At 40.3% G+C, this 24,696-nt stretch overlaps 2 protein-coding genes across 9 annotated transcripts in view; both read right to left on the bottom strand.

The window, feature by feature from the left end:
- The window catches only part of HYDIN (HYDIN axonemal central pair apparatus protein), a 415,526-nt gene that overhangs the window by 304,517 nt on the left and 86,313 nt on the right, over positions 1-24,696 (bottom strand). Inside the window, exon 1 of one of the 4 annotated variants that reach the window (XM_054696974.1) lies at positions 24,468-24,502. The exons of the other annotated variants lie outside the window; for them this stretch is intronic. The gene's annotated coding sequence lies outside the window, so the exon portion shown is untranslated. Of the gene's footprint in view, positions 1-24,467; positions 24,503-24,696 lie in introns of those variants that run through there. 4 annotated transcript variants of the gene reach the window in all.
- Positions 14,751-24,509, bottom strand: CMTR2 (cap methyltransferase 2). 5 transcript variants are annotated; one of them, XM_054696981.1, is made up of 3 exons: positions 24,468-24,502; positions 23,870-23,985; positions 14,751-20,858 (listed from the first exon to the last, which is right to left on the bottom strand). In XM_054696981.1, exon 3 carries the CDS (start codon positions 20,837-20,839, stop codon positions 18,545-18,547), a length of 2,295 nt encoding a protein of 764 aa, XP_054552956.1. In that variant the 5' UTR covers positions 20,840-20,858; positions 23,870-23,985; positions 24,468-24,502; the 3' UTR covers positions 14,751-18,544. The 5 variants fall into 5 exon arrangements, with proteins under 5 accessions (XP_054552956.1, XP_054552959.1, XP_037371984.1 ...); XM_054696984.1 differs by lacking the exon at positions 23,870-23,985 and having other exon boundaries at positions 24,484-24,509; XM_037516087.2 differs by lacking the exon at positions 23,870-23,985 and having other exon boundaries at positions 24,468-24,505.

Below are 24,696 nucleotides of genomic sequence, written 5' to 3'. Positions count from 1 at the left end.
TCTTTATCGACTGAAGCCGGAGACACTGGAGCAGCACTATATGTCATGCGTTTGGCTTTGTTCAATCTAGACATCAGCTGGAACAGAAAGATTAACCCAGAACCCTGGCACACACTGGATCGCGATGATCAATACAAGTTCCTCTCAGTCAATGAAGACAACAGCAAACTGCAGAAGGAACATGCAGACTCTAAATAAAATCTTTCACTATAAAGCTGCTTAAAACAAAGGTCTTTCAGAAGCCATCAGCATGTGGTTTTCCCTTAACCAGGAAACACTTCCCCTCAAAATGCACAAAATCAAGTTGGTATACTGTGTTGGGGTTTACACTGATTAATAAATATCTGAAACTTGAAGATAATAACAAAACTATCTCACAGAGTTACTATGAGGAGTAAGATTTATCCACAATGTTGCATATAGTTGGAGTTTATTCATTCGCACTACTGTATAATAGTCCCTTTTGTCAATATTCTGACTTAATTTTCTGTCATATTCTTGATAAATTTGTTTGCAATTTAGGGCTATTACAAGGACTGCTGCTATGAAAGTCCTTGTACATATCACTTAGTGATAATACGTTTATAATTTCCAGATCAGATGAAATTATTGGGTAACAGAGCACCCTTAACAGATAATGCCAATCAGTTTTCCAAAGGAGTTGTTCCAAATTAAATCCCTACTAGCAGTCTATGAGAATTCAGTTGCTGCTGAGCAATAGTTGGTATTTTCTGACATTTTACTGTTAGCTATTCTCGTGAGTTTATAGCACTATCATTTTGTAATTTCAAACTTGCATTTCTCTAGCGACAATAAAGTTGAACACCTTCTCATTTGTTCATTAAACATCATGTCTGGCATATAATAAGTATGGAAAAATGTTAATCGCTGTTGTTATATGGTACCAAAGCATAATTTTTCAGATGGGGACATGAGCAGAGATTTCTGGAAGCTTCTAAACATTTTGTACTCTCTTGGTCCACCTTTTATGCCCTGTGCATGTCTTTCTCCATGCTTCCCCCTCTCCTGACTAACTTCTCTATATAACTCTCCTTGACTCTCTCAGAGTTCAGATGTGCTGAGAAAGAGGAGCTCAAAGTCAGGTGAGACTTCTGTCTTCCACCCCAAACAGGTTCCCACCCTTGCTCAGATATGTCCGGTCTAAGGACAGAAAGGACGCAAGTGATCAGGTCCCCAGACTTGACCTCCTTCTACCTCGTTCCTGATGAATGGTTCTAACAACTTCCTCATTATTATGGCCCCTGGTCCAAGTCAGACTTGAATCTTTAATGTTTTCTGCTAGAAAAGATGCATCACTTGGTTTTTAAGATGCACACACAATTCCACTTGTGAAGTCAGTATCCTGAAGGGCAGTTAATGCATCAAGCCACAAACCTCTGAGGAAAATTCCATGATGTTCCTAAAATAAGAAGACAGTTAAGTGCTACCCTTAGTTCACCCCTTCCTGGTAATGTCCAGGAAAAAGGAGGGAAATGGCATGGTGTAGTTGGGAATGGAGGTGCATCCTACAAGAGCTTGGAAAAGAGAGAAAAGGAAGGCAGTTTAATGATGTCAAAATCTTTTTATCCCCTTTGAATAAAACAATATGTATTATGTAATGTAATCGGTACAATTTTCTTCTCTACGGAGCTGGGTTAAGAATTCCTTTTAGATGAAAATCACCTTTGTTGAGAAAATGTCTTGCAATAAAATTTGCGCTCCCTGTAAGCAAGGACCTTGGGCAATGGAGATACTCTGGATAAGGCAACAACAAATTTGATGATGACAACAGAGACTGAAGGAAAAAGAAAGAGAGGAATGCTAAGAAGCCAAAGAGGTAGCTAAAAGCTCATCAGAGGAATATGTAACCCCTTAAATCTTCAGGAAAATTGTTTCCTTCAATGAATGCATAGTGAAAGTGAATTTTGGGGACGGGGGGAATTCATGAAAGAACTAACTTTTGCATGTAGATCAAAATGGGGTAGAAATGAGAAAATCTGAACCCACAAAGAAGGGCAGAAAAGATTAACTGGAATTAGTAAAAATCGTGGTGAGGGCCTAGGACAGTCAAGCTTGGAGTGAGCCACGGCTGCAGTCTCTGCAGGGCTTTCCAGTGTTAGCAGTAGAAGCCTGGATCCCAAGAACTGCCTCTGCCCCGGCAAACTCTAGCCAGGCTGTGAAACTGAGGACTGAATTGTTTACCTAAACTCGCTAAGCCAGGCAGGGCTCAACTGACAATTGAATTACAATTAAAACGGCACATATGGGCCTCCCCTGGTGGCGCAGCGGTTGTGCGCTGGGCTGTGAGGCTGCCTGCAGCCTCTGCAGCACCAGTTCAATCCCCGCCCATCGGCGAGGGTCCCACAAATAGATAGATAGATAGATAAATAAATAAATAAATAAATAAATAAATAAATAAATAAAATGGCACATACTATTCAACCTGAGGTTTCTGAGTATGACAACTACCCACAAGCAAACATATACACAGACACAACAACACCCAAAATTCACTTTCACTATGCATTCATTGAAGGAAACAATTTTCCTGAAGATTTAAGGGGTTATATATTCCTCTGACATTAACATAAGTGCTTCCTGGGCCTGCTTGGTGGCACAGCAGATTGAGTGCTGCACTGTGAAGCTGATCGTAGTATCTGCAGCACGGGTTCGATTCCCAGCTGGCCAGGGAAAAACCCACTTGGCGCAGCAGACCTCTCCTGTCTCACCCGCTGCTCCCCTCAGCAGTGTCTTTGGTCCATCTGCCTGTTCTGTTTCCCACTCTGTCTCTGATAAATTCTCTCACCCTCCAGCATCTCTGCCTGTACCCCAGTTCTTGTATAAATAAATAAATCTTTAAAAAAAAAAATAGGGCCTCCCCTGGTGGCACAGGTGTTTGAGCACCGCACTGTGAGGCTGTCCGCAGCCTCTGCAGCACGAGTTCGATGCTGGCTGGCCAGCGAGGGTCCCACATGGTGGGGCAGACCTCTCCTGTCTCGCCCGCTGCTCCGCTCAGCAGTTTGCTTCATCAGTCTGCCTGCTCTATTCCCTGCTCCGTCTCCAGTGAATTCTCTCACCCTCCCATGCATGGGGCCTGTGCCCCAGCACTTGTATAAGTAAAAAATAAATAAATAAATCTTAAAAAAAAAAAGTGCTTCCTGATACATCTGGTCAATACTAAGTTTTCACTATGTTTTACTCAAGAGCTGACTTTTTACATTGAGGAAAACCCACAGCTTGGTCTCAGCTCCTGTCCAAACCCAGGAAATAGCTGTCTTTCCACTGGAAGATATTTGTTCTGATCCTGTATTTTTATGAGGAAGAGAACAAGCCACAGAGCAAGAGGTTCCCTCCTGGGGCTTCTCTCTTCCCCGCTTTCCCTTCCCATATGCACACAACACGGACAAACTGATCTAGAGGGAACTTATTATCTTCAAAAGCCTGGACACATTGATCTCCTGGCTAAGATTAAATGATATTTTCAACAAGTTTAACTCAGACTTACAATTTTTGGTAGTCTTAGAAACCAGTTGACATGAATTTATTAAGAACATGATCTCAGGGCCTCCATGGTGGCACAGGGGGGTGAGCGCAGCGCTGTGAGGCTGTTTGCAGCCTCTGCAGCAGTTCAGTCCCCGGCCAGGGAGCAACCCACGTGAAGCAGTGGACCTCTCCTGTCTTGCCTGCTGTTCCACTTAGCAGTGTATCTCGGTTGGTCTGCCTGTTCTGTTCCCCACTCTGTCTCTGGTGAATCCTCTGACCCCCTGTACCTCTGGCCTGTACCCCAGTTCTTGTATGCATAAATGAATGAATTAAAAAAAAAAAAGAATGCGATCTCATCTCTAAACATTCATTCAGTTCACAGACTCCTAATCAGAGCACAGATTCCAAGAGTTAGATCAGAATTTCAGCTCCAAACTAATGGGACTAGAATTAAGTGGTATAATCTATTGTGTTTTAGAGAAAGACTTGCCTGTGTTTTAATTCCAAACCTGACAGGAATCAGCAATGTGGCCTTGGTCACATTCCCAGTCAGGGAAGAGTGTGAGGCTAACAGAGAAATCAAAGATGTGGGCCTTAAGAGCTATAAGGATAAGGTAGTAACCAACTGAGACGGTGACAACTTCAGGCAAAGCAGGTTTAGAGAAAAGATCGAGTTCAGCATAGGGTATGCCATAAGAGAGAGAATTCTAGATTGTAAATGTAAGTCTCAGAGTCACTGACAAGGAAACAGTATTTAAAGCTGTAACCAGATGAGACCACCAAGGCAGACAGAGAGATCTGTATAGCCAAAGGCGAGGCACACTAGGTTGAGTTGGCTGGACAATATTCCCTCCGCACTCACCTCCCCTCCTCTGCCCCTTCTCCCAACACCTACGTTCAGGCAATCATCACAGGGAAAGGCTCCATGAGAAGTCAGCAGGGGTGTGGGACCCTGGTTCCTCTCAGGCACTTCCAAGTGTATTACCTTGGTAAATCACTTCCTCTCCACGAGCCTCCCTTTCTTTACTCATAAATTGAAGATATTACCTTCCTATGGAATATCTGTAAGTGCTAAATAAGTTGAATTAAAGTACTGTGTGAAATACTTTACACTTCACAAGTCATCATTTATCTCATTATCATCTCTGATAACTGAGAGGAGAAAACGCTGTGCTTCTGCTCATGACTAGACAGGGAGTTTAGGACAGTATCAGTATGTATAACACTCATATTCTTTTAAACATACCCTTTTACAGTGTTTAAAATGCACATCGCATGATGCAGCAAGTCCTACTATCCTACAGATACCATTGCACGAGCATGAAGATAGATGTGTTAGGTATTGGTAATAATAATGAGAAATTGTAAACAAACAGTAATGAATTGGGTAAGTCAGTCACAGTACATTCTAACTATGGAATACCAGGCACTAAGCATAATGAGAAATCAAGTGTACTGGCATGAAAACAGTCCGTGATATTTATGTAAAATAATAATGTGTCCAGACAGTGCGTATACTATGCTCCAACTTGTTTTAAATTCCTATTTATTGACAGTGGACTTTCTGATACACGCACAGCAAAAAGACTAGAAGGCTATGGGCCACATGGCTGACAGCAGTCACTAGGTCACCGTGTGTGGCCAAGTTCACTACCTCTGAGGAACATGACCGGTGTTAGAATGACTTTCTCGTTCTCCTTTGTACATTTTAGAATTTGTTTAATTTTGTTTTTAAAAACGAAAATAATTTTTAAGAAATACCACAAACCAATCCTTATACCCGGCAGTCCAGAAAGAATGTCTCTGTTGGATTCCTGGTTATATTTCAATTAGGCAAGCCCCGGCTCTCCTTCCCACCGGTCCATTTGGGGACAGAGTAGAAGAGGTCCACTAAGGGGAAAACACAGGCCCCAAAGTAGGGCCACTCTGGGAGGGAAAAGGGAAATGTAAATGTATTCTGAAACAGATGGTGTCTGGAAGAGAAAGTATGTTTGGCAACAAGAAGAGAAAGTCACAGAGGAGGAAAGAAAAGCAGTAAAAGAGAAACAGTCAAAAGAGGTGGTAATTAAGTGCAAAGCAGAAGGTTTCCTAGGGGTTTTTCAGGTCTCTGGACAAATCTGCTGAAGTGTGCAGACATTGTTTAACAATTCTTTTCTTCATTAAAAAGTATTCCACTAGTGCAGTAGCTCTGAAACATGATATCCTGATACTAGCTCATTTCTATTCCGAGTATTGAAGTTTTCAAAAAATTTACTTTTCTTTACCAAGAGACTCTGAGGGGAGTCCTCTCACTCACTGGCATTCTGATAAGCTTCATGGATGGAAGAGAAAGGGCGGCGTCATCACTGCCAAGGCTAAGTTAGACGGGTATAACCTGCACATACTGGTCTCACCACCTTCTAAACTGTCCCTCTTCTCTGGGTGCTGAAGGAGTAGGCAGGACAACCATCTGTTGGCAGAGGATATGGCAATCAAGAGTCATGCTATTTCCCACCTCATTATGGCATTACCCAAGACACTGGCATCTGAAATGTCCAATAACAAAGAGATTAATTGACAGTTTATTTTGCACTTGCTGTTGTAGTTGCTCTGGGTGTTAGAGAGCACCCAGGAACTATGGCCCAACAGCTTGTGGGGGCTAGAGGCCAGCCACCCTAGCCAGTGAGGGAAGGAAATGCTGACGTCTGTATCAAGCCCTCCTGTCATACCAGCACCAATGCACAGGAAGATGAAGGATAGGTTTTGCATTTGGTGCTAAATAACCTTTTAATGTCACAAAGAATTAACCAAAGCAAAGAATACATATGACATCTCAAATTATTAGCTCTACTTTTTGGAGAAGAAAAACACCATACACTAAAATGAAGGTCAGGAGACAAGTATTCTTCAGACATCGTTAAAATCTTTCTGGGTCTTATAACATTGGACTTGTGATACCAGTTTACTTATTAAACAGGGAGCTTTTGGAGCACATGAGTTCTAGACACTGGACATAGAGGGTTGAGATTCCAGTTACTTACATACCTTACAAGCTCAAGTTTAATCTTACTTTATATGTTAACATGCATGGTATGTATGTGTATGTGTACATATGCATGTGTATATACATATATATGGAACAGTAAATCATTTAGCCTTTTTCACCTGCATTATTTCACTTAGCCCCCTTGAGAGTTTGCTGGTATCTCAACTGCCTCTCAGATAAGGATTTCTTTAACATAATTACAATGTCCTTATCACACATAATAAATTAACAAGTGCTTGCTATCACCTAATTTCACTTCCTATAAAATGTCCCCCTTTGCCACAAAATGCTTTTTTTACAGTTGTTCGTTGTATCCAAATACATTGAATAAAATACAAAACCCACACACTGCACGCGCGCGCGTGCGCGCGCACACACACACGCACGCTCTCCTTAGCTCCATCCCCAAGAATGGGAGGAGCTAGGAGTGACACCCAACAGCAATTATACCTGATTTTGGCTTCCATTACCATGGAACCAGGGAGAAGTACCTGATCCAAAGGTTGGAACAAGGCAAGTACAAGACACACGGGGGACATCTTGTGCTAGCAAGCAAGGAAGTACTCAAAGAATGATGGGGTATGACAAACAGGTCAGACTGATGTGGCTCCTTCATTTCTAGTCTGAGAAATTAGAGCTTCAAAATAAATAATGACGGTAACAGATTATAACTCATTAAATAAGAATCCTTGACTGCTGATATAAATAAATGAATAAAATGAATGTTTGATGAAGAACAGGAAATTTAAATATTTTCAAAGTACCTCCTCATAAAATACTACTTACAAAAAGAAAAGAGAAGCTTCACAGCAAGACTGTTGCACAGACGCCACCTTAATCAAGTGATCAAAGTAAGCATCACCAGTAAGGGGAAAAATCAAAATCATATCCTGTTTGACAGTAAGATACAAAAGAAACAACACAGCTTCAACTGTGTGATATTCCTTCTGAAAATGTTTGACCTGAATTATTAAATAGAGGATTAACCAAAGTCAAACTCTATGAGCATTATAAGTACCTGTGCCCTTTCATCACTGAAAAGTACTAACAATAGTTCATGAACGTCCCGTTCACTGACCTAGGGAAAAGAGTGTCACACAGGGTGCTGTTTTTAGGCATCTAAACTTCACACGACCCATTAGTCAATCCATTTCCCTGATAAGAACAGTGATATTTAGAAAGGTTAATAAATTTATTCAGAATATTAATATATTTTATATAGTAATTAAATAGTAATAGTCATATTATGTTAGAATAGTAGAATTTTCCAGTGGCAAATTATGTACTGAAACACAGACCCCCCAAAGATGTCCATATCCTAATTCCTGGAAGCTCTGAATGCTACCTTATATAGAAAATGGAACTTCGTGGATGTGATTAAATTAAGGATTTTGAGATGGGGAGATGACCTGGATTGTGCACAGGGGCTCAATGTAATCACAAGAATCCTTCTAAGAGGCAGGTAGACCATACTAAACACTATATGACAACAGGAGCAAGAACTGAGATGAGTTAAGGAATAGTGGCCTCTAAAAACTGGAAAAGGAAAAAAGATTCTCCTCCAGAGTCTCCAGACAGGAACCTTCGGGACAGGAAGATAATGAATTTGTATTGCTTTAAGCCACCAAGTCTGCGGTGATTTGTTATGGTAGCAACAGCAAAGCAACACAGTGCTCTTTGCCTCTGTCCTTAGGTGGCCCTGCACTTCCAGGACCAAGGTACAGAGTGGATGTTTACTAAGAGAACTACTGGAGGAGGAAAGGATTTTCCTCAAAGGCTTTCCCCACCTGCCCCAACCTGATCTCCTGACCAGATAATCTAGCCTTCCTCAGAGCAGCAGGCAGAAGCTGCCCAGATGCCTCCAGGGAAGTATGTGGTTCCTAATTGCTAAGTTGAATGGATGAGCTAGTAATAGTCTGAAGCTCACCCTACGCCAGTGTGTGCTTGGAAGACATGACAAAATGCAGCCCTAATTTATGGCTCTGATTTAGAGCAGCGGGGGTTAAAGGGAGGGAGGAATAGAAGGGAAATTGGCTATTTTTATGTCACCAACTTAGACTCCTTTTTTCCATCTTCGATAACAGTACATTAAACATCACAAATAATTCAGTTGAAATTATGACCAGCATTAGTAAGACGACGAGCAGAGGCCATCTTTTAAATCTAATTCCTTTATAAAAATTTTGTAATAGGCCTCCCTGGTGGCACAGCGGGTTGAGCGCTGTGAAGCTATCCGCAGCCTCTGCAGCACAAGTTCAATTCCCTACCAGCCAGGGAGCTACCCACATGGCACAGCAGACCTCTCCTGTCTCGCCTGCTGCTCCCCTCAGCAGTGTCTTCAGTCCATCTGCCTGTTCTGCTCCCTGCTCTGTCTCAGGTGAATCCTCACCCTCCATGCCTCTGGCCTGTACCCCAGCTATTGTATAAATTTAAAAAAAAATCTAAAAATAAATAAATAGAAATTTTATGATAAACTGTAGCCATGAATATACATATATTGACAGTTAGTGCTAATGCACATAACTCTATCTTCCTCTTTCTCTGAGACCATCAGGGCCTGTTCTTTAAACAAAGATGGTATGTTCTATAGTGATATCAAAAAGGAGAAAGTTTTCCAAATTAATACAGTCAATACACCCCAGAGTTCAGCTGCTTAGAAATGAAGAGATGGGGAAAAAAATAATTAATTTAAAAATTTTTAAAAATTTTAAAAAATTTTTAAAAATGTGCTAGAAACTTTATCTTCAAAACAAAACAAAAAGAAATGAAGAGCTGGAAATCTGAACACTGTTTAGGTCACAATTGGCTCATCATAGCATGAAGGGTTCATTTCCACATTCTGTGTCCTGGTTTCCCTAGCCAGGTTAAAATCCTGTCCTTGAAAATAAAAACTTCGAAACAATTTTGATCTTTTAAGAACCAGTACTACATAAGGGAAAGGTGGTTGCAATCCCAACTAAAAGCAATCATTAGAAGTTAATCTCAAATTCATGCATGTTTATAGTCCATAATCTATTTGTAGTCAACACAGTTGAAATAAATCAGGTAGATCTAAGCTAAAATCAGTCACTGGCCACAGCCTAGAATGTCTAACTAGACTGGTGATTCTCATACATGGCTCTGCAACCGAGGCTCCTAGGGGCCCTGTGTGCTCTTCGGAATCTGAATAAACCACACATACCAGGGGCCCATCGAGACCACCAGAAACTCAATTTATTTGTGACCTGAGACATGATTTTATTGCTTCTCAGAGTAACAGTTAAAAATGTTTTGCTTTTCTGCCTCAGGGGAATTACTTTGATGTATGAGGCAGGGAGATTATTAAATCTTCGGAGCCTTCCAAAGATGTAAATTAAACCACAGCACCTCCTTAGCCACCTTCCCTGTATGAGCTGGAGATTTATTATGGATTTGTCACTCTTGCGTGCTCATCAAAACAAGCAGCAACATGATTAATTACACCTGTTTATTTAAGGGTACTAGTCATTCCAACTTCCTGGGGACAGGACATGACATTCTCTTGGTTTCTTTGCAGAACAGTAGCAGGAGGACCTTTTAAAGGAGAGCAGTGGGCCTCCCCGGTGGCGCAGCGGTTGAGCGCTGGGTTGCGAAGCTGCCCACGGCCTCTGCGGCGCCAGTTCGATCCCTGGCTGCTCCCCGGCCACCGGAGGAGGGTCCCACATGGCGCGCAGACCTCTCCTGCCGTCCACTGCTCCCCTCGACGGTGTGCTTCGGTCTTTCTGCCTGCTCTGCTCCCAGCTCTGGCTCTGGTGAATTCTCTCACCCTCCCGCGCTTCTGACTGTACCCAGTGCTTGTATAAACAAAACAAACAAATAAATTAAAAAAAATAAAAATATCAAAAAAAATAAAGGAGAGCAGTGAACCACTATCCTCCCCTAATCATTTCTATGGATACATTTGAAAGAAAGGTGGTTGAAATGTAACTGTATATTTTTTTAGTTTTAAATGAAATGACACTTTATTTTGGCTTCCCTTGCATATTCTGGCTGATTCAATTCATCTGGACATCTTTCAAAGACTTTGATAAGTCCAGCACTATATGGACATCAGCCCTAAAATTCTCTTCAATTCTGTCACTCACAATTCAGTGCAACAACTACAATATATAGTAAGATCCTTCTGTATGGCAAGCAGCAAATGTAAATTTATTGATTCATGTCTTTTATGTGTCAGTAATAGTATGCATAACTGAAATCTGTGTAATGCAATTTTACGTGAACAAAAACAAACAAAAACCTCATACAACGCAGGAGCAAAAACACAATTTGATTTTAAAATGGGCAGAGATTCTGAAAAAAAAAAAAAAAAAAGTTTTCCAGAGACAAAAAGACAGTGTACAGCTACATGAAAAGGTACTCAACATCACTGATCATCAGGAAAATGCAAATCAAAACCATGAGTTATCACCTCACACCTGTTAGTATGGCAATTATCAAAAAGACAAGAGATAACGAATGTCAGAGAGGGTGTGGAGAAAATGGAGCCTTGGTCACTGTGGAAATCTAAATTAGTGGAAATCTAAGTTGGTGCAGCCACTATGGGAAACATTATGGAGATTTGGTTTTCCTCCAAATGGTCTAGCATTTCCACCTCTGGGACTATATCCAAAGGAAATGAAAATATATATGCACCCCCATGCTCACTGCAGCATTGTTTACAGCAGACAAGACATGGAAACCACCTAAGTGTTCATCAAAGGAGGATGGATAAAGAAATTCTTGGGTTTCTCAATCATTTTGAAGCGGGTAAAGGGATCTTGAGACCAAAACACTTCAGAACTACAGTACAAACATTCCCATTGAGGTCAGGATGATAGCTGGCCTAGACAGAATATATACAAGATGACATATTACGCCAGAAAGTATGGAAGTTATCAAAGACTGAATTATGCAAAAAAAAAAAGTATCAATTTCACAGAGCCCCTCCCCTAGTCACCAAAGCCTATGTAGGATCATTTATTTGCACATCAATTGACAAGTTTTAACTGATTAAAATATAGCCCCCCCATACACGCACACACACCACCAAAAGTCCCCAAAAATGGTTAAAAAACAACTACCAAAAGAGAATTTCACTTATTTTTCTGAAAATTGATGTGTTTTTTAAAATTAAGCATTTGTTCATCTTTCTCTAAACAAACTCAGGAAAAAAATAAGTTGATAACTAAATAAACATCTTCATACAAGTCCAATTAACACAGAAGATAAACTTCAAGCTGAAAAAACAAAAAATCACTAGTTTGCAACCCCTATGTATTGACATTCAACAAATGGTAAGATTATTAAAGACCAATCAAAAACACAACAGTATGTGAATAAGGTTGATGTCTAAACCTTTGATAAACCCTAATGTCACTAGCAGCAACTTGCCATTTTGTTGTGATGTAACTTAAAAAGAATTTAACACCACTTGTGTGAAGTATTCTTGCCCAAAATAATAAATCCTCTAGGTCTAACTACCAATTTACAAGGGACATGTGGCAACAGAGATATAAGTTAAAGGAAATCTTTAATGAGAAAGTGATCTGCCAGATCTAGAATATAGAAAAGTACAGGACGAAATGACCTGTTCTTCCAATAGTTAAAATGGCACCGGAAAGAAAACACTGGGGCTGGGGTGTGAGGGCTTTCATAGAACAAGTGAAACTCCAGAGACATATTGAAGCGTAGGTTCTCCCAGCTACCTGAAAATAGAACTTTCTGATGTGGCAGGTTATTTAGGGGTTCTGGGAAAGGTCAAAATTTTCTCCATATTAATTAATGGTAGCAGCATTAGGCAAGCTGCAGGAACAACAAAAATGAAATCCACTAGGATAGATCTGTGCTTGTTCTGAATTTTCTGTCTAATATATAGACTAATTTTTCAATCCTGAGATTCACTGGAAACAGAATGGAAACTGTCAAAAGCCTAGACAGTAAAAGCACACCTGTCTTGCACAGTAAAATAATTTGGTGCTGAAAAACAATCTTAAACAGCAAAAAAAAGATGCAGATACACAGGCTAAAACGCCAGTTTATCCACAAAGACCTATACAATCTTTTTAATAAAAGTATTTTTTCATCATATTACAAAGTTTAGGGAAAAATAAGCCCTCAAATGTTTTTAATTATATCACAATAAATTTAAGCTATAAATCAACAATATGACTGCATGATTAAATATTAAATATCTAATAGGCTAAACTGATGCTTGTCTTACCTGACCCTTAGTTTGGCTGATCTATATTCCACATAATAGTGACACCAAGATGACTACAGAACTGAAGCATCCAGAGGGGGATAATGGGTGGGGAGGGTAAGAACAAACAGGGTAGGAAGCACAATGGACTATGATGGTGGACTGTGGGTGATTTGGGGATAGATACACTGCAATGGCAATACCTGAGGCGGGTATCCTAATATCACTCCAATTTAAAAATTTTTTAAGAGATCACAGATGTTTATACCTAGGTGATCTATTAAGACATTCTGAAGCGAGCCTCCCTAATGGCCTACGGGTTAAGTCTCAGTGCTACCACCACAAAGGCCTGAGTTTCACCAGGGAGCTACCCACATGGCGCAGCAGACCTCTCCTATCTCACCCATTGCTCCCCTTACCAGTGTATTTCAGTAGATCTGCTTGTTCTGCTCCCTAATCTGTCTCTGGTGAATACTCTCACACCCCCAACTCTGGCCTATACCCCAGTTCTATGCAAAAATAAATAAAATCTTAAAAAAAAAAAAAAGACAGGGCCTTCCTGGTGGCGCAAGGGGTCAAGCACTGCACTATGAAGCAATCCTCAGCCTCTGCAGTGTAAGTTCAATCCCCGGCCGGCCAGGGAGCAACCCACATGGCACAGCAGACCTCTCCTGTCTCGCCCGCTGCTCCCCTCAGCAGTGTGTTTCAGTCAGTCTGCCTGTTCTGTTCCCCACTCTGTCTCTAGTGAATCCTTTCACCCACCACCACCACCACCCCCACGTCTCTGGCCTATACCCCAGCTCTTGTATGCATAAATAAAAAAATCTTAAAAAAAAAAAAAGACACTCTGGAAAGACACAAAGATGAAGATCTCAAGAAAATCAGAGTAATATTATTATGGGTACAATTTGTAAATGAGTACTCAGCCTACACAGGAACACAAGCAGATTAGACTTTTAAACAAAAATTTCACTTGAGTGAAATTCAGTGCTAACCTATGCTGACAGGTATTTTCTAAATATTTTCACTAAAAAAAATAGCTGGCATCATCACATAGTTGTGAGGTGATAAAGGAGTTTTCTCTTTTCCCAAAATATTCTAGTATAAACTTGTACTTATGCAGTGATAAGTTACTTTCACTTTCTGTATTGGCCAAAACTAAGAAAAACAAGTATTAAGATTTAATAACAGAATGGGAGAAAAAAAACTCATTTCAAAAACTGCTATTTTTATATAAGCTAATTATAGAATGCATTGAGTAGAAGTACATAAGCAACAACTCATAAATTTATTACGATTACTGTTTTAATTACATGCTTTAAAACATAGTTATATATTCAGTTACAATATGTAATATCAAGCTTTTAGTTTACTTGCTCCTTAGCTATGAGGCCATCCATTTATCAGATAAGCTGAAATATGTTTTTTCCTAAAATCAGTCTGAAGTGAGTTTTAATCCAGTAAATTAAAGAAGGAAAAAAAAGATGGGTGAGGCCTGTTATCAAATAACTGAGTCTCTTTCTTCAATACTAACTACAGAATAAACAAATTATCAGCCATATCCATGTCATCGATGTATAATTTTTCATCACATTAGTAGAGAATATAGTATGTGTATCATTCAAATTATACAACCAAACCACAAAGCATTACACCAGTGTACTAAAGAGACCATTATTTTTAAAACAAAAATAGAAAACCTTTTATGCTTTGTTTAAAAGCTTTATAAGCACATACTGTATGCATAAAAAGTGATAAACATTAACTGTTTAAAACAATTTTAAAAACTGAAACAAAACTAAAAATGTCCTATTTTTTCCATATTATAAAGTGAAAATACAAGAAATAATCAATGTTGTCCTCTTTCAATGAAGAATACTTAAACTTGGAAAATATTTTTGTTTGGGTTTATGATCATTTTTATTTCAAAAAAAAAAATGTCAGATGGGCCTCCCCTGGTGGCACAGCAGTTGAGCGCTGGGCTGCGAAGCTGCCCGCAGCCTCTGCAGTGCCTGTTCGATCCCCGGCCACCGGCGAGGGTCCCGCATGGCGCGCAGACCTCTCCTGCCGCGCCCGCTGCTCCCCTCAGCAGTGTATTTTGTCAGTCTGCCTGTTCTGTTCCCCGCTCTGGCTCTGGTGAATTCTCTCACCCTCCTGCGCTTCTGACTGTACCCAGTGTTTGTATAAATAAATAAATTTTTTAAAAAATGTGAGAGGGTAACTGATTTCATATACCCACACTATGCACTGAAACTAATTTAAAACTACTCAATTAATGATCTCATCTGGAAATGCAAGATAAGGTTTAAATACTTCTAAAGGCCTAGTATAATCATCAAAGATAAGTAAAATAACAAAAGCACCAATAAACAGGTTTTTCCTCTCATTTAACATTTTGAACTTGCTTCTTTCATCACTTCAAGATCTTTGGAGTCGGAAAAAAATACAAATGTCTTCAAGCCCAAAAAAAACCAAAAACCTTTTAAAGATGGGTGTACAGTACACATACGTAAGATTTTAAATTTCAGAAGATATTTTTAACTCACTTATTTAAGTAACATTAGGAAAATATGCAAAAGCCTTCACTATATTTTTCTTAGTGAAAAAATTAATATTGAAGAAATTAAATATGTCAGACCTCTTTGACACCTAAAATCTCCTAGGAAACACATATGTGAAGTTTACATTGTCTGGCTACTAAAATTTCTTTTCAAAAAGCATCACAATTAAAAACTTCAAGGTCTACCCATAACAATTTTTTTTAAAGGACAACATCTTGATAAACTATACAAACCATCTCTCAACTATCTTCTATTTTTTCTCATTCATTTTTTCCAACAGCGTTTCCCCCTCGTATTCTCAAAGAGAAAATTCTGTAATTCATTGGTACCTATCATCTACAACCAGTTCAATAAGAATCTTCAAGTCATATCATACTTCTACAACAAATCTTAATCCAAAAATCAGATGAAGTGCAACTGATTCCAAAATCCAGGTTAAAAATCAAAATATACTAGCATAGTCCAGTATGGGATATATATTCCAGTAGAGATCAGTAATAAAATAGTTAAGTATTCAATACTTAACTGAAAGCTTTAAATGCCAGAATCTGGACCTAGGCTTTCAACTTTATTCTAGTCAAATAGTTAAAATAAGTAAAAATAAACTGTATTATACTGGATCAAACCTAGCAAGGTGTGAAGACTATTAAGTGCAAAATGGCTTTCCATGAGTGATTTTTAATTATCTCTTGCTAACTAATTTTCTATCAGACGTCCAGCATTACACAGAACTGCTTCCATAGTCACCAATAGAAAAAACACACTTCTTTCAGAAATCTACAGCCTGGTCACCATACTTTTCTGGTAAGAACTAAATCTACACTCACCCCTCTCTCCCTTAAGTATTCACTTTCTTTCCCAAAGTAGAGCTTCCATAAATATTACAATATTAAGGACTAAATTTTAATGAATACAAATCAGAGGAAATGAAGGAACATTAACTCCCATTCAAACCTTCCTTTTAAAAAATCTGTTTCCAAGCAGTATTTTTAACTTCTTTTAAAAGATTCTCTTTTTAAAAGATGAACACAAAATCTTTCTGCTAATGACTTTATTCATGAATCTATAATGGAATTCAAAATGGCAAAGAACATGAAAAAATTTCAGATTAATATTTATCAACCAAATACATCAGAGAATACATCTATTTTTCATATAACAAAAATGTCTAAAATGCACACATGAGAACATATTCTTCACTTTGCAGCATTTCAGTGTAATGAATATTTGCTTAACAGTTTTCCAGAAAAGCTCATTTACACTGTCAAATATATGCAATTCAAAAGAAATCAAACATAACTGGTAAAAGAGTCATCTCATATTCTTTGGGTGAAGTACTATCTTCATAAGAAATTAGTAAAGATAGTTGGTGGTGGGTGCACTGTGGCAGTTATACTTGATGGGAGTACCCCAATATTCCCTCAATTAAAACTTAATTATAAAAAATATAAAATGTTTTAAGAAGCCAAAAAAAAAAAAAACCCAAACATTTGTTTCTTGCTTCAAAGAACCTATAACTTAAATAGGGAGAGCTCTGGAAAGGAGTGGTGGAATTGTGGGAGGTGAAAAAGACATCTGGAAATCACTGGGACTTTTTCCAATTGTAAAATAGTGAAATGCCATCCTCTTGTTTTATTCAGCTGTGAGACTCAAATGGAGTTATGCAAATGCAAGGTTGTGTTATTTTACTGTTCAGAACGAAGGAAGTCCCGGGTGTATCCAGATTCACAGCACTGCCAATGCCCACCCCCTGGGGGGGCCCTGAGCTGAGGTAGGTAAGCAGGGGTTGACCCCACTGGCCTGCCCGGGACCACCAGGAGTAGGGATGGGGCCACCCTCTCCCCTGCAGGCTACTCTGAGGTGACCACTGATTCCCTGAGCTACTATGCCAACCCAAGGCAGCCCACTAACACGTCTCTTTGCTGAGGGCATTTCCTTACCCTCCTCTGCCGCCTGGGGTTTGTTTTTCTAGGTTGTGTGAAGTAGGATGGTTTGCTTTCAAAGCTTAATAGAAATACTGAAAATGAAACAAGCCAAAAATTTTTCAAAAGAAAAGGAAGAAAGAAAAACACCCCAGATGGGAACCCACTGTATTTTCTCAAAAAATACACAAAATAAGAAATAAAAGTAGAATTGGTGTTACACCCAGTTTTAAAAAGCATGAGGGACAATGGAGAAGAATGTCCTATAGAAGCAGTGACCAGAGCTGAAGACCAAATATGAGAGGAGATTAAGGTGAAGCGCTAATACAAACTGTGCCCAAAGTTTAATAAGAAGCTTCGTGTAGTGCTAGGAAACTCCAAGTCATCCCTATTTACGTAATTATACTAAATGGTTAATGTATATAACAAGACATTTATACATACATATATTTAATATTGTTATAAATGCTTACATCATAAAGTGATTTAAGAAAAAAATGTTAAAAGCTGAAAAAAATCTGAAAATGTTAAAATTTTCCTTCAGTTATTCACTAAATTCAGCACATTCATAAGAGATCATAAACATTATTTTGCAATTTAAAAATCTTTTATTCCACAGATTATTTCCTGGAAGTTAAATATCACCTCATCATTGCTAAATGAAGTTTTTCACGATACAGAAATAATTAGACACAATTTTCGTTGTTTTAAACATGATCTTTGGTTTGAAGCTGTCCTGACATCCTTTCCAGTTGGATGACTACGGGTGGTAAATATTCATACCACAGCACATTGGCTGAATCTGAACCTCAAAAGTCAACTGGGTGAGTGGTTTAAAGAGAATATGAATGGCCTATGTCAAGAAATCTGGCAAGATGAGTTCCCTGAATCCGTAAGTGATATGGTCAACGTTAAGGGCTGTATAGTTGAAGAGTGAATCACCTCCTTCCATCAAACACCTCTATCAATTCATTAACAGAATTTGCCATTAAGAGGAAATTCATTGAGAAAAAAATCTATTCTGAATTAAGGCACACAGGTGCAAACTGTAAGCAGAAAACTCAGACCACCCGAGCTGCATACGCAACCAGAAGTATGTCCACCCCAAGGGCATAGGACAGGTTGAATATTATCGCTACATAGATCCCACCACAGGGAAACTGTGGGTGTAAGTAACCTAGAGATCAGAATTAGATAATGGTTTTCCAGAAATAATGAGACTTGAAATGATGCAAAAGTTGATCTTTCCCCAAAATGTAAGTTTTTAAATAAACAGAGCAAAGGAATGCAGTAACATTTCACTGGAAACTATAAGAAGCCATAAAGTTGAATCCCAGAAAGGGTAAGTTCAAGTTCATAACTCAAGATTGCTGGTGATTTTTTCTCGCTCTCCTTGAATAATCAAATGCAAATGCCTTTTTGCAATGGCGGCATTCAAATCCCACAAAAAATCAAGTAGTGCCCCGTTGAGAAGCACCTCCATTGGGACAAACTGTAAAACCTGCTGGGGTGCATCAGAGTGGAGCAGAGCACTCAACAAGTCGCTCACATTCTGCAGATACTGGAACACTGGATTTGGGAGGCCCTGATAACCGACACAGAGCAGAACTGCACATGTTCTCAGGGGCTCAGAGGACGTGGGACAAGAAAATGTGATGAATCTGAAACAGCTGTGGAGGACAAAAACCAAACCAGCCATAAACCTTGTAAAACAAGACAGCACAGGCAAAACCATAGCATCTCCGGTATGAAGCTGCTGCAATGAATGCAGAAGGCAGTTCAAAAACAACCGCTGGTAAGCTGGGTCTCCATCGTGAAGCAACGAACAACTAAAAGTCGTGAGTTCAGCTGATTCCCGGACAATTTCCAACGGCAAATGTATCTTGGTATCATGAAGAGCTGAAAAACCAACAAGCAGACACTTTACCTGGCTGCTGGGTTCTACAAGCTGCTCGTCCTGAAGGTCCCTGGCCAGGCTAAACAACTCAGAAAATATCATTTCCTCAGAAAAAACGTGACAAGAACAATAATACTGCTGCTTGGGCCTAAAACTGGGATCCAAATTCCAAGCTCCTCCTAGTGATTTTTCAATGGCTTCATTAAGAGCCTTTAAAATTTCACCATCACAGAAAGGAGAGCACTTTACTTTTGGCAGTTTCTTTCCCTCTAAAACCTGCCATAAGTGACACTCAAGGTTAGAAGCTGTTCCCTCCAAAAAAGCCCCTTGCCCAGGGTGATAGGCAGCATGCTCTTCAGCCCAACTATTAAAGTATCCTTTCGCCACCTTATCTTTCCATGAAAGAGTTTCCAGTACCTTCCTTTCATTATAGGTCCTAAAATATCTGTTCCTCTGCCCAAACCATTTTGTATTTGTACTACAACCAATATTAGATTTTTTTACTAGCCAATTATTTCTAGAAAGAGGCTTCAATTGAAACTTTTGCATGAAATGCTGAACAGCACAGTCCCTTAAATTATTCAGCTTTGCTTGTTCCTCTTTTCCCATGCACTCAAACAGACGAATGTTCTCAGAAATAGTCTGTAGCTGATATTTATGAAAGAACACACAACATTCTTCATGCTTCTTAAGAAAAGACTTGGGAATGACATGATGGGGAAAGAGAGCTTTCCTGGTCATGTCAGTCCCAAAATTCAGCACCATCTTCGATAACAGAGGGTAGATGGCTTCTCGTCCCTTATAGTGAAGACATACCACATAGACTTCCGAGTTTCCTGCCTTGCTGGTGGCAGGTTTGAAAACATGGACTTGCTCAAAGGAACAGTTCAGCAGGTACATCAGGTTTATGGAACAATGTTCAAACAAAGTAAACATCTTCAGAACAAAAGAGCCACCATTCCCAAGAGTCATCAGAGCAGTGACAGCTTCACAGTAATGCAAAGAAGAGACTAAAGCTTCTTGTTCACCGGGATTTCCCTGGCAATCAAAACTCCCATCGGCAGTGATCAAGTGAATGGTATCCATGGTGCTTGTAAAATTCTGAAGTCCAGTGAGATATTTCGAGGTCATGATATCACCAGTGTTATCAGGACCAAAGTACCACCAATGCAAGGTATTTGCAATAAGTCGGTCATCCATAATCATCGTAAGATTATCATTTGCTTCGTGGTATGGATTCAGGGTATTAGCTACCCAACTCCACTCACAGGGGAATCGGTGGGATTTTAAGTAGTGATTGAGACTAGCTATAAAAGCTCCAGGAGCTTCACAAAGGTGTAGGGTGTTCAGTTTTCCATCCTGAAAAGCATCCTGTGGAATAAGCGGGAAGCTGCACAGGATCTCGTGAAACTTACACCATGCTTGAGTGCAAAGCTCGGCATTCACAGATTTTCTCACATGAGAAATTATTTTTCCCGCTTTATTAGTGAAAGCAGTGTGTTCATGCCATTCATCCAGTTTCTTATCACTCAGTAGATTTTTTACTTCATTTAGTGAGTTCTTCAAATCAAGAAATGCATTAAATTCCATGTGGTCACAGGTGAAAATCTCACTCATATCTGGTAACTGCCACTCATTAAGTGGCTTGCCGTAAGAAAAGTTTTTGGCAAACAGTTCGACAATGTCAGCAAGAACATCTGGGCTGAATGTCTCAGGACCTGAACCCATTGGAGGCTTTCTGCACTTACTCATTTTCAAATTAAATTAAAATCTAGAAAAAGAAAACACATGATTAAATGAATCAGATTTATTAGAGAGTGAAATGTCATACACAGCAAACAGGGCCAGACTCATGACACACTGCATAACGGTTAACATACACTGTTACATGAGGGAGTAAAGAAAGGAATTAAAAATAAATAGTAAAAGAATAAAGAAAGAGCAAAAGGCTTTGATAGCCAATAGATCTGGGCTCAAATTTCAGCTCTGCCACTTAGTAAGTGGTCTTGAGCAAATCACATCTCTCAGTCTCGGTTTCTCATTCTTTAAAAAAAGAGCTATCATTTTCTTAATGATAAAATATACTAGCATACAAACCGCATATGCCAAAAAAAAAAAAAAAATACCACCAGTGAATGGAAGCTCTTATTACCATCATCAAGCACCTAACTACTCCCCAAAGCTCTCTTTTAATCCTGGCTCAGACACCACCCACAGGACCCCAACACTCTTAGCAATTCCTCTCTGAACATTGACCTCTGAACAAGCTGTATAAATAACTTTTAGCTTATTTTTTGCTACCTCCAAATTTCACCTTCTTCCAGGAGCGAATCCTCGATTTTAACCTTGCACTGGTCCTGCTACCAGGTCTCTGGCCCACCATCCACTGCCTCACTTACTGGGATGGTGATTAAATACTCTCTCAAGATTTTACTCTCTGGCACTTTACTGATCCTGTCACCACAAACTAACAATCACCGCCACAATGCTTGTTCACTGCGCTCAACTTGACAAGTTAGCCTCTTCTGCTCAACACTGAAACTGACTATAGTTTACACTGGCAAGTTTCTAAACTACAGGTTCCTGTCTCATCTGGTCAATGCCACAGCTCTGTGCTGTAAAATATTATTTCTGCTTGCCACTAAAACTTAACCTGTTTTGAAAGAATTTTAAACTGAACAAATAGTACAAGTGAATATACAAATAACACTCATTCTACATTCTGTGTGCTAACAGTGCCTAAGAAAACAAAAACACATGCCCACAGACGAAAGGGATACGAAAGAAAGCAGCATGGCTTCATGGTGTAGTTGGAAAACTAAATTCCAGCAGATACAGCAATGACTATTACACAGTACTTGCTAGCACAATATTAATCAATGAATGCTTCAGTTCATGACTTCTGCTATCTATTTAGCATATTCAATGCATTCTACCCCAATTTTCAAAAACAACCTAAATTTGTTTAAAGTAGAAAAATTGGCAACTAGATCACCATCCCACAAAAAGCCAAAGTATGATGATTAAAAGGGGAAATACAGATGAGCTAACACCACAATAAGTACAATAATATCCAGAAGATATACTATATCATTTACTTTGTAGTGTTTTTTTAGGATACTTTTTCATCCTTTCATACTTTATGTTTAAAGTATTTACAAGTCTATTTACTCAACTAACTTATCTGAAAGTAACAAATAACCTTCTTCCTCATTTCTATATGCCACAGTACGTTTACAAGTTACATGTAACCTGAGGTTAATAGTCACAACTACCCACCAGTATCTTTTTTTCACCTCAGATTAACTGTTTTTACTGCTAGAAATTGTATTTAGACAAATTTCTCAAAGGTCAAAGGAGGCATTTTCACATTCACTAAAATCCTAAATAACCAGATTCACTAAAACCCTAAATTAAAAGCAAAAAAAAGGGCCTCCCCGCTGGCGCAGTGGTTGAGCGCTGGGTTGCGAAGCTGCCCGCGGCCTCTGCAGCGCCGGTTTGATCCCCGGCTGCTCCCAGCCATCGGAGGAGGGTCCCACATGGCGCGCAGACCTCTCCTGCCGCCCGCTGCTCCCCTCAGCAGTGTACTTCGGTCCTTCTGTCTGCTCTGCTCCCCACTCTGGCTCTGGTGAATCCTCTCACCCTCCCGCACTTCTGACTGTACCCAGTGCTTGTATAAATAAATAAATAAATAAAAATTAATAAAAAAAATAAAAGCAAAAAAAAAAAAAGTTTACTACAAGTCATTATGTTTTAATTCACAGTGTGCTTACCGGAAACTACAAACATTATTCGATTTCAACTATTTGGGGGAAAAAGTGACTTTAGTCCTCAACTTCACATCTAAATAATGGTTGTAGGTAACCTCTCCAATGGCACCTAAGCTAATAAATAATTAACTTCATATAAGAACAACTAAAGTAATTCCAACACTCTCCTGTCCTTCCTGACTGTACTTTAGACCAGAATTATATACTAAATCTCGTTCAGGTTGGCAATCCACAACTGCATGTACACTTATCCAAAGATTATGTTTCCTACTATCAAGTTCCTAGAATCCAGGCACTAGCTCCCACCTCCACCCACTAGCCTCCTGACTGCAGACCCCTTCAACTCTCTCCTGGATCACTGCCACGGCCTTTTCACAGACCTCTCTGCTTGTATCCTTGCCTCCTCCATTCTACTCTGAAACATCCTGACCAGAGTAACGTTGTCCCAGCGTTGCTGTGCCACTCAAAACTGAGTCATAGCTCCCCACTTTACTCCCAGTAAATGTCAAAGTCCCTACAGTAGTCCCCAGGGCCCCTGAAGATAATGCTCCCAGCCCCACCCTATCTCTAACCTGCTATCTTTTTCACTCATTCTTCTCCCATCATACAAGCTTTCTTGTTCGCTGAAGACACCAGGCAGAGTGCAAGCTTCAAGGTTTGCAGTGGTCATTGTCTCCCCTCAGCCATCTGTACAGCGACTTCCCTCACCTCCTTCAGGCATTAACTCAAGTGTAATTGCCTGTGAAACCTCACCTCACAACTCAAGTTGCATCTTGCATTTCCAATGCCCATTATCCTGCTGTATTTTTCTCTTTGTTCCGTAACCCTCTTTTCCTTCCAACATATAATTTACTTACGTTCACTGCTTATTACTGGTCTTCCCCAAACTAAAACGTAACTCCACGGGGCCGGGATCGTTGTTTTATTTACTCCTGGAGCACTCCAGGAGGTCAGAACAGTGGTTAATATACACACGGTAAGTACAGATCAAATAAATGAATGGATAGCATACTTAGCACAAAAAGCACTCTTCTGATCAGGTTCTGAATGAGTCATCACAATGCATTTCCACTTCACTCCAGGCCCTTCCATGCATGGCTGAAATTTTTTTTAAAAGCATGTGGCTTACTGGGTGGGGGGTAAGGGGAAAGTTTCCAGTTAGTGTTCCTGTGCCCCTGTCATTAAGCACCTCGCAGACAGAGCTTTGTGGCCTCCCACTTCAGCCAGGAGGTTGGTACTACCGTTATTAATTTGCAGACTCGAAAAAGAGGATATGCTAGTCCTCTGCCCACATCCACACAGGGAACAGCGGCGAAATTTAAGGGCCTGACACAGAACCCACAAGAGCTCATCAACAGTTGTTACCTCTTCAAAAGAACGCTTACAGGGGAGCTTGAGCAGAGTTTCTGCCAACTCTTCCCCGCACGGTGAAAACAGCGGCTGCTGTGCACCACTGGGGGCCGGGGGCACCCCGAGTCCTCGCCTAACCTGGTGCAAGTGAGCCCCAAGTTCCACGGGACGGCTCGCCCCCTGACCCGAGGAGCGCCAGCCCCAGCACCGGCCTCGCCCACTGGGACGCCTGCGCGGGCCGGCGCCCGGGCGGGGATTACCTGCGCTCACGCCCACCTCGGCCCCCCGAGTCCAGCGCGGCTGCGCGCCTCCGCCCTCGAGGGGGCCATGCTCCACTTCCGCCCCCGGGGCTGCTTCCCGGGACGGTCTCTCCGTTGAGCCGCGACGCCCGCCCGCCGCAGGGAAGTAAGGCGGCGCGCCCGGAGGCCGAGGAGGATCCCGGAAGCGCCCTCGCGCCACCAGAAGCGGGGACCCGCCTCCCGGCCGCCC

This window comes from Talpa occidentalis, unplaced genomic scaffold, assembly GCF_014898055.3.
Source record: "Talpa occidentalis isolate TD23 unplaced genomic scaffold, MPIMG_talOcc4v2.1 talOcc4.17, whole genome shotgun sequence".
Lineage (NCBI taxonomy): Eukaryota > Metazoa > Chordata > Mammalia > Eulipotyphla > Talpidae > Talpa > Talpa occidentalis.
Note: the sequence above shows the minus strand (reverse complement) of the source record. Positions and strands in the feature narration are given on the sequence as shown.

What these genes read in the sequence shown, in the direction of transcription:
- CMTR2 (XM_054696984.1), bottom strand. Translation starts at nt 20,839, where the DNA reads ATGAGTAAGTGCAGAAAGCCTCCAATGGGTTCAGGTCCTGAGACATTC.